The 16963-nt window shown below is 38.2% G+C and overlaps 1 protein-coding gene across 1 annotated transcript in view; it reads left to right on the top strand.

Annotated features, from left to right (window-relative positions):
• The first annotated feature begins 11870 nt into the window (after window positions 1-11870).
• The window catches only part of TMEM232 (transmembrane protein 232), a 154874-nt gene continuing 149781 nt past the window's right edge, over window positions 11871-16963 (top strand). Inside the window, exon 1 of the mRNA XM_043997281.1 lies at window positions 11871-11989. Within this exon, the coding sequence (XP_043853216.1) occupies window positions 11871-11989 (119 nt within the window). The remainder of the gene's footprint in view (window positions 11990-16963) is intronic.

Raw genomic sequence — 16963 nt, forward strand, 5'->3', positions numbered from 1 at the left:
TTTTTAACCCCTTAATTCTTTTGTATCATCACATCCAAGACAATTTATATTTATACCCTCTATGTAAAGTCCTTCTCTCTGCCCAAATACATTTACAATTCTTAAGAGTTATGAGTGTTATTTTCCTGTGTAGGGATATAAACAGTTTAACCTAATAGGGTAACCTTTTTTTTTCCCCCTCTGTTTACCTTTTTAAACTTCTCTTGAGTCTTGTATGTTGAGATCGAATTTTCTATTCAGTTCTGGTCTTTTCACCAGGAAAGATTGAAAGTCCCCATTGTCATTAAATGTCCATCTTTTCCCCTGAAAGAAAATGCATATTTTTGCTGGGTAATAGATTCTTGGCTGCAATCCAAGCTCCTTTGCCTTCTGGAATATCATATTCCAAGCCTTGCGGTCCTTTAATGTTGAAGCTGCCAGGTCCTGAGCAATCCTGACTGTGGCTCCATGATATTTAAATTGCTTCTTTCTGGCTGCTTGGAGTATTTTCTCCTTCACCTGATAATTCTGGAATTTGGCTACAATATTCCTTGGAGTTTTCCTTTTGGGGTCTCTTTCAGGAGGTGATCGGTGGATTCTTTCAATGATGATTTTATCCTCTGATTCTATGATATCAGGGCAGTTCTCCTTAATAATTTCCTGGAATATGGTGTCTAGATTCTTTTTCTGCTCATGGCTTTCAGGCAGTCCAATGATTCTCAAATTGTCCCTCCTCGATCTGTTTTCCAGATCAGTTGTCTTTCCAATGAGGTATTTCACATTTTCTTCTATTTTTTCATTCTTTTGATTCTGCTTGACTGATTCCTGATGTCTCATGGATTCCTTATCTTCCAACTGTCCCACTTTAATTTTTAAGGCATTGTTTTCTTCAGTAAGATTATGCACCTTTTTTTCCATTTGGCCAAATGAATTTTTTAAGGCTTTGGTTTCTTCAGTGAAATTATGTGCTTCCTTTTCCAAGCTGCTGATTCTTTTTTCATAGTTTTCTTGTTTTGCTTTCATTTCTCTCCCCATTTTTTCTTCTACCTCTCTCAATTGATTTTTAAAATCCTTTTTGAGCTCTTCCAGGAAGGCTTTTTGTTCTTGAGACCAATTCACCTTCCCTTGTGAGGCTTCAGATGTAGGCAATTTGAGGCTATTGTCCTCATCTGAGTTTGTGTTGGCTTCTTCCCTATTGATACAGAAGCTCTCAATGGAGAGGGCTCTTTTTTGCTTCTTACTCATTATTGCAGCTTATTTATTTATTTTTTAAGTTGAGGTCTGCTCTGGGGCCACCAGGGTCCCTGTTTTGCGCTTCTTGTGCAGGGATATAGGTGCTGTGTGACCGGGTTTTTACTCTGAGGCTTTTATGGTGTGTGGAGATCCCCCGCCCTGCACTTCCTGTCTGATTGTGCTCGGCCAGCCAGGCGCCGGACCCCGGCGTCTGATCCCGCCTGACCCGTTCGTGGCCGTCTCGGCCTGTGCAGGTAGGTTTTTCCATTGTCCTTCTTGGCCACCAGATTTTTGAACCAGGTTCCAGGGGCCTCAGTTGTTCGGCTGTGGCCCGCAGCTCTTGCTGACTTGCCCTGACCCCCTCGGCGCTGGGTTGCTGCCCTGCTCTGGGCCTCCCTTTTGCCCGAGTCAGACCGACCTTTTCCTGAAGTCTCCTAAATTATCTCTGGTTGGAGGACTGTGTCTCTCTGTCTCTTTGTAGGTTCTGTAGTTTCAGAATCCGTCCAGAGGCTTGATTTAATGTTTGTTTTGATGGAACAGAAGGAGAGCTCAGGCAGCTTGCTGCTTCCTCTCCGCCATCTTGGCTCTGCCCCCCGACTTTCTTTTTATAATTTTCTTGCATCACTCTCATTTCTTTCCCCAAGTTTTCCTCTTCTTCTTTTATTTGATTTTTAAAAATCCTTTTTGACCTCTTGCTGAAACTATTTTTGCTTCTGTAACTAATTCACATTTTTCTTTGAGGCTTTTCATGTAGCTCTTTTATATGTGTTGTCTTCAGTGTTTGTGTCTTGATGTTCCTTGTCAGCATAGTAACTTTTTAATGGTCAGTTTCTTTATTTGTTGTTTGCTTATTTTTCTGCATATTTATTGTCTTTATGTTAAAGTTGAGATCTGCTCCTAAGTTGAGGAGGCAGTGTCCTAAACTTCAGTTCTTCCTTACTGCTATTTTTAGAGCTAGCTCTGGGAGCCTATAAGTTTTTGTTTCTTCCAGGGTGATATGATCTAAGAAGATGTTTGGTCATTGTTCTCTTGTACTTTACTCTGTTTGTGAGAGACTACAAGCACTCTTTTTTTACCTTCAATTTTGACTAGGGTTCCCCTCCCTTTACATTGCAAGTTCTGGTTTGCAAGTGCTCCTCCTCACCAAAAGCTCATATGGATAATGTAACAGACTCCTACATGCAGTGCCAGCACAGAGTCTCCTTTATTCTCCTGACCAGTTGTCTGACCCCCTTACCTTTCATAGGCTCAGAGCTCCAGAAGCCACCACTGCCATGGCTCTGTGCTAGCTTGCTGGGGTCCTGCTTGTGCTCCACTGCACTCTACTCTCACCCCAATGAGACAGACCTTTCCTGATTATCTTTTAAGTTGTCTTGGGTTGGAAAATTGTTCTACCCTATCCTTTTGTTGATTCTACCACTCCAGGATTTGTTTTGAGGCATTAATTTTAAAGTTGTTTGGTGGGCAATTTGGGAGAACTCAAATTAGTTCTTGCCTTTGCTCTATCATCTTGGTTCTTTCCACTCATCCCCAAAGATCAGTTATTGATAGAGCAGTACTTTCAGAATTACCTATGTCTTAGAAAATCCAAAGTTGAAAAGCAAAGTTTAATACCAAATTAGAAGGATGAAGTTGAGAAGACATTGTATGGCATTATAGTAACATCAGTCTAAAGTTTTCAACAAGCTGTCAATTAAAAGTGGGTCCAAATTGCTAAGTCTTTTATCATGGAACCAGTATATGTCATTGGCCATAGTGATCTAGGGCAAATGTGTCACCAAATCCATAGACAGATATTATGGGAGGAGATCAACTCTTGTGTGTGCTTCATTTTATGAACTCTAGCCAGAAACAGTCAAGCAGTCAGTTAACAAACATTTAAGTTCTTATTATGTTCCAGGCACCATGTTAAGTGCTAGGGATACAAAGAAAGGCAAAAACAATTCCAGCCCTCAAATGATATTCCTATATCAGCCCTTTGATATTCCTGTATCAAGCCCTATACTTGGGGTTCAAAAAACCAATTATACAAGGAAGTACATCTTTAAATGGGGATAATAACAGCATATGCCTCATAAAGTCACAGTGAGCATCAATTGAGAGAAAATGTAAAGTGATTTTCAAACAAAGCTGCTGCCCAAACTCAGCCCTTGGTATTTGAACCTAAGTATGTTCCATTGAACAGGTTTGTACTACTGATAAATGGTGAAGCCAGGACTCAAAACCCAGTAATTTTCCTTCTGTATCTTACAGCTAACTAAGAATTAGAGCTGTCAAAAGTGGAATGCACTGCCATGGGGGATAATGAGCTCTCTATTACCAAAGATCATCAAATGTAAACTGGATAACCTGGATAACTTCAAATGTAAATTGGATAGGGTGAAGCTCTTTCTTAGTTATCTGTTGGATCATATGACACTTTAGGGACTTTCCAACTTTGAAATTCTGTGATTTGATGAATCAGATTTATTTGGGTCTCAGCTATTTTTTACAGCTTCAGTTTCTTTTGTTAGAATCAGAGTGTTACCAACCTGCTGAGAAATGTTAAAGGCTAAAATTCTAGCTAGTCTGTCTAAAATATCTAATGAGTGGTTGCCAATAAATTATGAGCTTTAGCAAGAGTTAGTCTTTTAAGCATTTATTAAGGAGAATAAGAATTTGGTAAAGAGATAGAGAAAGGCCTACATTCATCTATCTATTAAAGGAAGAGCACATTTCTAGCTCCGCTCTCCACCAGAGTCCAAAGGAAAGAGAGAGACAGAGCACCCGGCTCCCCCTTCCTCCTCCCACCAGCAAACGTCACTTCCTGACGCCAAAGAAAAGACGCATGGTCTTGCCCTCAAAGACCTTCCTTTCATGGCAGAGCTTTTCTACAGTAAGTCTCCAGCAGGTGGCGTCATTCCAATTGGTACAGTCCCCACTTTGTTTCTTCAAGAAATGGGGCTTTTCCTTGATGAAACAGTCAAAAATAACAGAATATGTTATATATGAGAGACAGAGTGCCCGGCTCCCCCTTCTAATTTAAGGTGACCACTCATTAGATTTTAGACATCACAGCTAGAATTTTAGACCTTACACACTGCAGACTCAAATGTTCTGCGTAATTTTATCCTACTGATTATTTTACCTCTTAACTGGGTCATATATTTTATCACTCAGGTTTTGAAGCTTTTACTGCTTATATAGCTCCATTCAGGAATATCATCGTTTTGGTTCCACATTCTCTTCAGATTCCACAGAGTCTTCTGTCTTATCCAAATGTTGGATCATTTTCCTTTGTTTTGCAATATTTATACATTGACACTTGAACTCATTTACCACATCTGGAGACTGTTTTTTTCCTCCTGCTGTTAATGTTTTCCCTCTTGATTTATGTTTATTTTAAAGGTTGTTTTTTTGTTTTCCCAAGATCTTTGGTAATTTCCGTCTTCCCAGACTGGACAATTAATAGTATACCAGCTTAAATTTTTGACCCAAGTGACTTTGGGTAAATAGAACTGGCCTGAGGTAGATGTTGTGTACTTTTCCTCAGGCTTATCACACATACAGAGACAGAGAGAGACAGACAGAAACACACATACACACACACACACACACACAGAGACAGACAGAAACACACATACACATACACACACACACACACACACACACACACATACACACGTTGTGTCCAGTCCCCTTCCTTCTGTTACTCAATTCTTTGGCCTGGCATTGGCAGTTGGAGAGCTGCCATGGATATTTTTTTTTAGTTTGGGTCTCAGGATCAGAAAAGGAAGGGATATGAGATGTAGTATTGAGCTATATTTTAAGCCCAGAAATGTGTCTTGCCTCTCTTACTCTGCTCCTTGCTCTTTTGCAGAGGTCTTTTATAGTAAGAGCTCTAACCAAAGTGGTATTGACTATGCAGCCTCTGTGAGCTTCTTTATTCTGTAGCACTGCAGAGCTGTCTGGCTATCTGTCCTGGTCCTAGAATTTCTGCAGCTTGGACCTGGGATCTTCATAACACTGGAAAGTATGAGGGAGTGATTGGGTATGTGGGAGTCAACTAATGCAGCCTCACTCTTTTTTTTTTTTTTTTAGTGAGGCAATTGGGGTTAAGTGACTTGCCCAGGGCCACACAGCTAGTAAGTGTCAAGTGTCTGAGGCCAGATTTGAACTCAGGTACTCCTGACTCCAGGACCAGTGCTTTATCCACTGCGCCACCTAGCTGCCCCTGCAGCCTCACTCTTAATGTGAGAGGTCAAGGAGGGATGCTGAGTGAGCTCACACTAGAAGTATTTTTAAGCCCTCTTTTGGATTGAGGGTACCTTAAATTCATGAAGACAGCTTAAGTTTCTTTATCTTTGTAATATAATTTGTTTTGGAAGGGTTTGAGAGATCAAGGGAATCAAAGGAAATGTCTAGTCTTCCATCATATTTATCACTTGACCTGGGCCCCAGTGATATCTTGGTGCTACAGTGAGAAATATGAGTAGGTATTTAGAGGTGCTCAGAAACTATACAGATGAAAACTTTCATATGCCTCCATATATAGGTTTGTTATTATTGAAGTACATTTTAAAAGTTTTTCTCCTTCAAAAATTTGAAGACAACTATCATGTCTGCTCCTTCCCAGCTCTTCTCTGGGCTTAATATTACCAGTTCTTTCATCTGATCCTTATGTATCTTCATCATCTTGTTTGCTCTCCTTTGTAGGTTTTCTAATTTGTCAGTGTCTTTTGTAAAGAAGCTGTGCTACTCAGAACTGAATACACAATATTACAGATGAAGTCTGAAAATAGCAGAATACAGCAGGATGATCATCTCCCTAATCCTAAAATCTATAACTCTTATAATTCAATGGAAGACTGAGTTAATATTTTGGATCCTACTTCATATTGCAATCCCATATTGAGTTTGTAGTCCACCAAAACCCTCAGGTGCTGCTAGTTGGTGCATAGATAGAGTGCCAGCCCTGGAGTCAGGGAGACTCTACTTCATGAGTTCAAACCTGGCCTCTTACTATGTAACCCTGGGCTTATACTTAACCCTGTTTGCCTTGGTTCCTCATCTGTAAAATGAGTTGGAGAAGCAAATGACAAACTACAGTATTTTTTGCCAAGAAAATCTTAAATGAGGTCACAAAGAGTGAGACATGACTGAAATGAACAATGACAACGCCCCCCCCCGACCCTTTTAATACAAAATGATGTCTATCCATGGATAGCACAGAACCTGGCAGATAGTAAGCACTTAATAAATGCTGATGGCCTTTTGTTGACTGACCATGTTCCCAACCTTGTACTTGTTAGATTGAAATGTAAGTGTAATACTTTATACTTATCTGAATTAAATTTCATTCTATTTGATTTAGTCCAGTGCTCTAGATGGAAAGATCATTTGGGATTCTATTAGCTGTCTATCATTGTGTTAGCTATTCTTCGCAGCTTTGTTTATGTGTTCTCTCTCTCTCTCTCTCTCTCTCTCTCTCTCTCTCTCTCTCTCTCTCTCTCTCTCTTTTTCTCTCTTTCTCTCTCTCTACCCCCTGTCTCTGTCTCTCTGTCTCTTTCTTCCTTTTTCCTCCCTTCCTCCCTCCTTCCCTTCCTTCTACTTTCCTCCTTCCCTCCCTCTCCCTGTCCCACCCATCTACCTATCTTATCTATCTGATGTACCAAAAGTTCTAGTGCAATTTTAATCTATTAAAACTAAATTGCGGGGCAGCTAGGTGGCACAGTGGATAGAGCATCAGCCCTGGAGTCAGGAGTACCTGAGTTCAAATCTGGCCTCAGACACTTAAAGCATACTAGCTATATGACCCTGGGCAAGTCACTCAACCCCAATTGCCTCACTCAAAAAACGAACCAAACAAACAAACAAACAAAAAACCCCTCTAAATTGGATCTCAAGTTTCTGCACGTGGATACACACCCAACACATATAGACACATATCCACACAATGTATACAAATATCATATACTTTATAGGTATATATACATAAAATATGGAATATATTATTATATAATATGATATATACTATATGATATTTGCATTTTCCAAAAACAATCCAGCCAACTCTCCTTATCCTGTTTTACTCTGGGCTTGGAATTATCCATTAGCATTCTCAACCTAAGATATCTCTAGCTCTGCAGTTCTAGATCTACAATTACATCTAGACATTGATGTAGATATGCATTGTGTTTTATTTTATATGTTACATATAATTTAACATATGTTCTATATAACACACATAATATATTTCATCTATATAGGCAGTTTGGTCCAAGGCATATATGATACAATACAGTTATAATATAATACAGTACAATACAATATATGCAGCCTGACCAAGATATTTGTATATATGCACACATATACATACACACATATGCATGTGTATATGCTGTCCCAAAAGTCTTAATGCATTAAGACTTTGGGGACAGACTATATATGTGCATGCATGCATATTGCCCACCCCATGCCTATGAATGCATACATCCATGCATGCATTTATAAGATTACATAGTTTATATCATATCATATCGTTTATACACAATATACTTATATAGGTATGTGCCTATATATAGGTATAGACAATATATACCTCTTGTCTATACCTATATATTATATGTATATTGCATATAAAATATATAATATACTCTATGTAATACTTGCAGTTTCTTAATCTGTGTCTGTCTCTCTATATGTACACACATGGGGACCACCTAGATATGCGCACATATAATCTGTCCCAAAAGTCTTAGTGCAGTTTTAAGCTTTCATAGGTTAAAACTACACATATGTGTATACTATGAAATAGTAAATGAATGAAAAAATATTTATTGTCTTATAATATATAAAGTCACAACATAAGCATTGCATACCTATATATTTACTTTGCATATTCCAGTATATATACATATATTTATTTGAACATAGTCTATCCTCATTTGTAGATTTTCATGTCCTTGCCAAAATTCTCAATTCTACTAATTGCTAAAATTTATTTGTAACCCCCAAATCAATATTCCCAGTGCTTTTATAGTCATTTACGGTGCAAGAATGGTGAGAAACCAGAGTCACTCACTGGGCATGCTCCCAGATGAAGACCCTATACTTGAACATAGTCTGAAATTCATTCCATTTGCCAGTCATACCAAGATACTTAAAGATGTGAGGCAAAAAGCCAAGCAAACAAGGCTGACACAATTTTTCAAGTCAGTTCATGACAGAAGATCACCAAAGCCATGAACAAGTCATGAGAACCAAACTACTGATACAGAACTGTCAAATATAGGCAGGTCACCCTTGTTAACATCTGCCTCTTCTGTAAAGTAAGTTTCAACAGCCTCTCCTTTGTTTTCCTGGGGCAAGCCAAGGTTGAAAGTGTTAACTGTACAGTAAACTACCCTATCATATATCCTGCAGCTCCAACAATAATAAGATTTTAGTTAATGTTTTTGTCAAACTTTAAATTCTTAATAATTGTTTAACTTTTATTTTAGGCCTTTATTTACATTACTATAGTATACAGTATGTGTTCAAAGTACTGGATGTGTTTACTGTATGAGTATTGAACATGTGCACTGTATTTATGACTCAGTAAAAGAGTTAAAGTAATACAGTCACAGTAGGGTATACTGCACAACAATGCTGTAATTGAAATAGTTTTATTATAAAGAAATATTGCATTTAATTAACTACATTTATAAGACATATATATTAAATAAGATGTCTTTAAACAGAATTACACATAAAACAAGATTATGCAGTGTATCTATCGATCAGTTGAAAATTTTGTGACCAAAAGCTTGCAGTAACCTAACCTTGTATTTATCCTAGGGGTAATGGTTCACCATTCATTAATTCAGTGGTCTGCTCTCGGTGATATTATAGAAAATAACTAATTCAAATTATGAGAATTTATATAACACCATAAACATATACATACATGTACAATACATATATACACCTTTATGTGCACGTGTATATACATGCATACATATACGCATACATATATACATGTACATTCCATGTCTCTGTATATATGGCACTGTGGATACAGAACTGATCTTAAAGCCAGAAAAATCTGGGTTCAAGTCCTGCCTATTACACATAACTTGCTGTGTAACCCTTGGCAAGTCTCTTAACTTCTTTGTCCTAGAGGCAAATGTTTACAAGTTGTAGATAAGATACAGATGTGCTTTGGTAGTCATTTCCCTTACCTTGGAGTTATCTATAACAGTAAAATCTCAGGTCTAGTCCCTATCACTATCCTTATACATAAATATCAAACATACATAAAAATGCAATATATTATATATAACAATACACACATATACATATATATGTGAGTATATACATACATAAATGTGTTTATATGTATATTGGTGTTTGTCCTTTGTTTTTGGAGAGGACTGATGACATCAAGTATAATTGTTTAGTTTTGTTTGTTTTGTTTTGTTTTTTGTGGGGAAATGGGGGTTAAGTGACTTGCCTAGGGTCACACAGCTAGTAAGTTTCAAGTGTCTGAGGCCAGATTTGAACTCAGGTCCTCCTGAATCCAGGGCCAGTGCTTTATCCACTGCGCCACCTCACTGCCCCCAAGGACGAATGGTTTTAAGTGAGACAGAGTTACACAAAGGTATCAGCCTTCTTCAGGAATGATTTCCTGAGTCATTGAAGTCCAGTGGCAAGATAAAAGTCAAGACAACTGGCAATGGTGCACTGGATGACCTTTGTGTCTTCCGTACCTGACCAAACTCTAAGTGCCCCACAGCTCCTGCTTTAGCCCTCTACTTGGCTGTTAGAACAAATTGTCCTCATCCAACATTCTACCAGGAAAAGTCTTCACATGCTTGGGGTAGACATTCCCCTAACTCATTGACAGGTTTAAGATCTGCCAATTACCCTCAACCTAGCTCATCTCCCTAGATGGTTTATGGGATTGTTGCCACCATGCATTCTGCACCTTCTTGGAGCCACATGTGAGAGTTGGGTAAATAAGGTGGACACCAAAAGTGGATAAGCAGCCCTGTATATATGTATATGATATTCGTAAAGCTGTTGCTACAAGGAGAGAAAGACACTATAAACATGAACTCCAGGAAAACACCAACCTAATAAGTCTAAATTTATATCTTGATCTGTCTTGAATTTTGACATGAGATTTATTCCATTAGGGGCTCTGATATCATGTATCTTCCCTGAAACTTGAGGTACTGATCCAATGAATTAGGAGATTCACCTGGAAGGGGATTCTTATCATTTTTTCTTAAGAGGTTTTCTAAATAGAAGTCTGCACCCTGGCCACCTTGATGGATGGGCTATCAGGAAAGGGTTAAAATGAATTCCACTGGGGCAGCTAGGTGGCGCAGTGAATAGAGCACTGGCCTTGGGTTCAGGAGTACCTGAGTTCAAATCCAGCCTCAGACACTTGACACTTAACTAGCTGTGTGACCCTGGGCAAGTCACTTAACCCTCATTGCCTTGCAAAAAAAAAAAAAAAAGAATTCCACTAGATAAGGAAGAAGCTTTGAGTAGACACTTTGGTCCTCACCAAATGATTTCCTACACTATTTTTTTTTTTTTGGCGGGGCAATGGGGGTTAAGTGACTTGCCCAGGGTCACAAAGCTAGTAAGTGTTAAGTGTCTGAGGCCGGATTTGAACTCAGGTACTCCTGAATCCAGGGCTGGTGCTTTATCAACTGTGCCACCTAGCTGCCCCAATTTCCTACACTATTGAAAACCAAACCAAAATGCATTCATGTATGTAATACATAAATGCCTTATGCAGCTATGCATATAAATATAAGGAATGACATATCTGTAAGGTGCCACTAATTCAGCTGCCCTTGTTGAAAAGGCTCTGAGGGGGTCTACTTTCAGGATATTTGTTATGATTTAGAATGGAACTTCTTCAGAGCATGAGATTGGACATTCTATAACTGGTTCTGATATGCTAACTGACAAGTGAATTCTTTGTCTGCAGTTGTAAAACCAGAACTTAGAGAGATAGCTTCAAAAAGCTTTAATTGACCTCAACCTCATTCTTTTTGGCCACTCACATTCTTGGTAGATCTTTACTCTTGATTTGACCATTTCACTGATGGCATCTAGTGAGACATCATTGTTTCTCAAAAGGGTTTTGGCTCTTTCCCTCTGGAGCTATGAATATGGGCTTTAGTTCTTTGCCTACTTCAGCATTTGTTCTTTTGACTTACTTAAGAAGATTAAGGAGGGAGTCTGAAGGCTTCAATTCTGTATGTTTTAAAATGTCAAGAGAATGTGACTCTTGGAGTCTGAGATTTCAGGTCTTGGAGTTGTTTTGTAGCCAATTTAGTTTCTATGGACAAAGCTGAGATGAAGACTCATCTGTTAGTCATATGACATCTTAATAATGAACTCAGGGGATGGATGATGTAGAGACCATGCCATATGCGAATCCTCTTGTGTTTTTAGACTGGCACTAGTCACAAAATGTCTAGACATCGTATCTCTGAGATACTCATAGTATAAATTATCACAACTCTTCTAGAAGCAGGTTCCCCAGTCAGTTTATATGGGTAATTACATCAATGGTTTGTACTAGTCCCTGTCTCAATCATGCACACATGTAGAATATTCATTTTCATATTTCAAATATCTTTTCTTATTTTACCTTAGGTTGATTAGCTGAAAATATGCCTGTTACCAGGGTGCCTATTATAAACAGATTTGGAGTAATATCAACCTCTTACCATGAAGAGCTTTTGAAACATAGTTCAAAAAGCATAAATGAAGTAAATATTGAAAAGCCAAGGTAAGTTTGAACTTTTAAAACCTTAGTATTTCTTCTTTTGTAAATAGAGCCTTGAACTTTCCATGTAATCAAGTTTTATGAGTTACTGTCTTAATAGGAATGGTCACACTATTCAAGAGAGGTGAACAAAATATTCATTTCCACTGAAAATTCAAGAACTAAAATGATTATAAAATATTTTCTTATACGTGAAGTACATTATAAACTATGTAAATGTCTTTATTGGACGCTTCACTTTGTCACTCTTTCAAAATAATGATAATGGTAACCAAAAGGCCAAGCATTTTTTAAATAACTTGTTTTTAATAGTTAGACCAAGCTTCCCAGTTCTAGATTATGCGACTGAAATGTTCTATGGCAGTACATACTTTGAAAATTATCGTAGGAGATAGTCATATATCATAAGATCATAGATTTACAGTTAGAAGGAACCTTGGAGGCTGTTTAATTCAACCTTCTAATTTTGAAAATGAGAAAACTGAAGCTGAGAGGTTAAAATGACTTGCCCAGCATTGCATAGCTAGTAAGTACCTGAGAGAGAATTTGTCCAAAAAATTGCCTGTGATTTGTCTAATACTAGCTATGGTGATAAAGGAATTGACCAGAGAGAAAGTCATTCTGAAAAGGGGGATCTAGAAAAGTGTCAGTGCCCACATGAAGGTGAGAACCAACAGGAAGATGTAGCCAACTCTAACCTTATAAGATCTGATCTACCTAGTACACAAACACACATGCACACACACACACACACACACACAACATAGTATTTGAACTAAGATTTCCATTCTGCCATGGTTTCTTTGGTCCAGAAATTCCACACACAGTTGCCTTGCCCCCATAAAGGTAAAAGGTATACCAACAAGTATATGTAACATTATATGTATTAGTTAGGAACAAAGTAGATGCCCATCAACAGGTGGATGGCTAAAAAATTGGAGTAAATAAATGTAATTGGATATTACTATGTTGTAAGAAATAGTGAACATAAAGAATTCACAATCATGCATAAGCATGTTAACTGATGCAAAGTGAAGTATATATAACCAGGAAAAATATACATAAGGAATATAATCATATAAGTGGAAAGAGCAAGTATTAAAGGTAAAATGTGATGAGGGTCTCCTTATGATCATTGAGAATGACCCCAAAGAAGAGATAGGAGATTTCACTTCCCTCCTTTTGCAGAGTTGTTGGGTTATGGAAGTGAAACAGTTAATGTGATTTTGTTTACTTTTATTTTAGCATTTATATTATATTTCTTTGATTGAAAAGTTTATTATATCAGAGGAGGGAGTTGTCACCTCTGGAATTTCTTACTCTGATTATTGTTCAAGGTCTTTTGTACCCCCCTCCTCCAAATAGTCTTAAATTAAAGTTATTTAAAGAAGGTATTTAGATAATTGCATTTCCTCCTACAAATTCTCAGATATATTATAATCTGTGGTTTTCATATTCAATATGTGAATGTTATTCTACTTTAAGATTTTATAAGTATGCCAGATATTTATGTATTTAATAAGATTACATACAAATACCTATATTTATATAATAATACATAGACATATTTTGTTTATATTGCATATATATACATCTATATAATATACATTTGTACATCTAATGTACATATATTGTGATGATTCTCAAATCTATATGTCCTGCCCTAACCTCTCTTCTGACTTCCAATCTCATATTTCTAACTGCCTTTGAAACATCTCCAACTGGATGTTCAGTAAATATCTTAAAATCAACACATCCCAAACTGAACTCATTATGTTTCTCTATAAAACCTCCTCATTTCCCCATTACCATCCAGGACAATACCAACTGCCCACATCTTCCTAGTCCCTCAGGCTTGCAACCTAGGAATTAGACTTGATTACAGACTATCTCCTTTCTCCCTTCCCATCCAATTTATTGCCAAGGACTTTTGATTTCACCTTGGAAATCTCTCTCAAATATGTCCCTTTCTCTCTCCTGATAACTACCACCACCCTAGTGCAGGCCATTGTCTTCTTATGTCTAAATTATTGCAATAATTTGCTGGCAAACATGACTGCCTTAAGTATCTTGCCATTCTAATCCACTGTCCATTCAGCCACCAAAATCATTTTTGTCATCCAATATTTAAACTCCACTATTTTCTTATCACCTCTTGCAGGAGCCAGGATTGGAACTAAGCTTTAAAGTAAGTTAGGGGTTCCAAGAAACACAGCAAAAAAGAAAGAGCATTCCAGACATGGAATACATGAAGGCACTAGGCAAAAAATGACATTTTGTTTATAGGGAAAATGTAGTAGTCCATTTTAGGTCAAATGTAGTGTTTGTGAGGGATAGTAATCCCACTTGGGCAGCAAGGTGGTTCAGTGAATAGAGTGCTGGGCCCAGAGTCAGGAAGGCCTAAGTTCAAATCTGGCCTCAGATACATACTAGCTCTGTGATCCTGAACAAGTAACTTCACCCCGTTTGCCTCAGTTTCCTCATCTGTAAAGTGAACTGGTGAAGGAAATGGCAAACTACTATAGTATCTTTGCCAAGAAAACACCCAAAGGGGTCAAGAAGAGTCAGACATGACTGAAAACAACTAAACAACAACTATAGCGTATTCATACTGTCTTTCAAGCATTTGAGCACTTACCTTAGTAAGGAAGCTATTCTTAGCTATCAAATCTAAAACCACAGGTTGAAGGAGGCAGCTAGGTGGTATGGTGGATAAAGCACCATCCCTGGATTCAGAACAACCGGAGTTCAAATCTGGCCTCAGACACTTGACACTTACTACCTATGTGACCCTGGGCAAGTCACTTAACCCGCATTGCCCTGAAAAAACAAAGAAAAAACCCTACAGGTTGATAGATTTTAAGAACTTTCATTGCACAAATCTTGTTATTTTTATGCAAGAAACAGACTGTACAAATGGTATTTTTATGCCAGAAACAAAAGCCCTGGCTTATCTTTCCTAGTTCTAATCACAAGGGGAAGAGTCCTGCCTGAAATGAATCTAGCCTGCTGCTTTTCTCTTTCACAAATTCTGGGGTATTATATTTAGGTGATAAAACTGAACAATGAGGACTGAGGAGGAAAGACAGGGTTGAGGGGTGGAGGTGGAGAGGGAGGAAGGCTGCTTAGAATGGTTCCCATCCTGAAATACTGAGGTAGACTTGGGACTTAAAGAGAACTTTCTGTCTTCACAAAACACAATAACTTGAGCAATACATGCAGAAAAAAATCTTTATGATCTAGCTGGTGTCACACCAAAAAGGAGAGAAAAATTCAACATTAGGGGGAAAAAGGTAAAATGACAATGTCATCAGATTAAAGCACTTTTCTGGGCTAGTTTGTTGCTAATTTGGAAGGAATGCTGAGCCAACACATGGTTAGCCACAGCAGAGCAGAAAAGAATCAGGCAGCTTTTAGAGATTTGTCACATCGATTGGTGATAAAGACATAACCCTGGCTGAAATCTCCTAGACTGTATGGCAAGAGGAGGTTATCTCCAAGGAGTTCAAGGATTCTTCCATTGTCCAACTCTATAAAGAAAAGGAAATAGGTTGTTCTGTGACAATCATAAGGAAGGCTCTCTCTTAGTCATCTCTATTAAGATTCTTGCCAGAGTCCTCCTTAATAGTCTGATCCTTCACCTGGAAGATGGTTACATACCTGAGAGCCAGTGTAAGGGTTGAGGAATGGCTGATAAGGTGTTTGCTGCATCATAACTACAGGAGAAATGCTAGAAGCAAAACAGAGTTCTGTATACAATGTTCATTGATCACACCAAGGCCTTGATACTGTCAAAGGCTTTTAGAAGTTAATGGCAAAATTTAGTTTCCTGGAGAAATTCTTCAGTAGTATATGCCAGTTCCATCATGGCATGTTTGCATGGGTTCTAGATAATGAACAAAGCTCTTGCACTTTTCTCAGTGACCAATGGAGTGGAGCTGGGCTGTGTATTTGCTCCCATGCTTTTTGGCATGATGTTTTTATAATGTCAGAATTATTCAGTGAGGATGAAAATGGCATCAAGATCAACTAACACACTAATCACATTTAACTTAAAGAGGCCACAAGCCAAAACTAAAGTGGAGGGGGAGTTGGTTCATGATTAAGCTCTCAACTTAGCCTTTGAGGCTGAGATGTAACAGAGATTGATTCTCTGCCACTTGTGCTGATTTCATCCCGATGACTTAACACTGAGAAAACCGAGGTTCTCCACCAGCCAGCACTGCACCATGCATATGTGGAACCATTGCTTATAGAAAATGGAGAAATTTTGAATGCTGTGGATAACTTTACTTACTTTGGAAGTATATTTTCCAGGGATGTCCATATAGATGACGAGGTTGATGCATGCATTGTCAGAACTAGCTCAAAGTTTGGGATGCTCTGAAGGACAATGTGGGGAAAAGAGATTTTTGGCTGCCTACCAAACTGAAGGTCTACAGAGTCGTTGTGCTGACTTCACCATTGTATGCTTCTGAAACCTGGACAGTCTAACAGTGCCTGCCAGGAAACTGAGTTTCTTCTATTCAAATTGACTTAGGAAGATTCTGAAGATCACCTGGCAAGATAAGGTACTGGAAAAAGAGGTCCTGAACTGTCAAGCATTCAAACTCTACTGCAGAGTGTGCAACTCTGATGGCTTGGCCATGTTGTTCAAATGCCAAATGTACTTTTTACTAAAAGACTTCTATAGAGACCTCACAAAAGGCAAGTGCTCACATGGAGGTCAGAAGAAGTGATGTAAAAACATTCTCAAGGTATCTCTGAAGAACTTTGGAATCATTTATGAGCCATGGAAGACACTGGTGCAGGATGGCCCAGAATGGTGTGCCCAAATCAAAGATGGTACTGTACACTATGAGCAAAGTATTGTTGCAATAGCTCAGAAGAAATGTGAGGTGCACAAATTTAGAGACATTTCCATGTTCATACAGACTATTTTTGCCTGACTTGTGGTAGAGACTTCCAAGCTCATAT

Source organism: Dromiciops gliroides, chromosome 1, assembly GCF_019393635.1.
Source record: "Dromiciops gliroides isolate mDroGli1 chromosome 1, mDroGli1.pri, whole genome shotgun sequence".
NCBI lineage: Eukaryota > Metazoa > Chordata > Mammalia > Microbiotheria > Microbiotheriidae > Dromiciops > Dromiciops gliroides.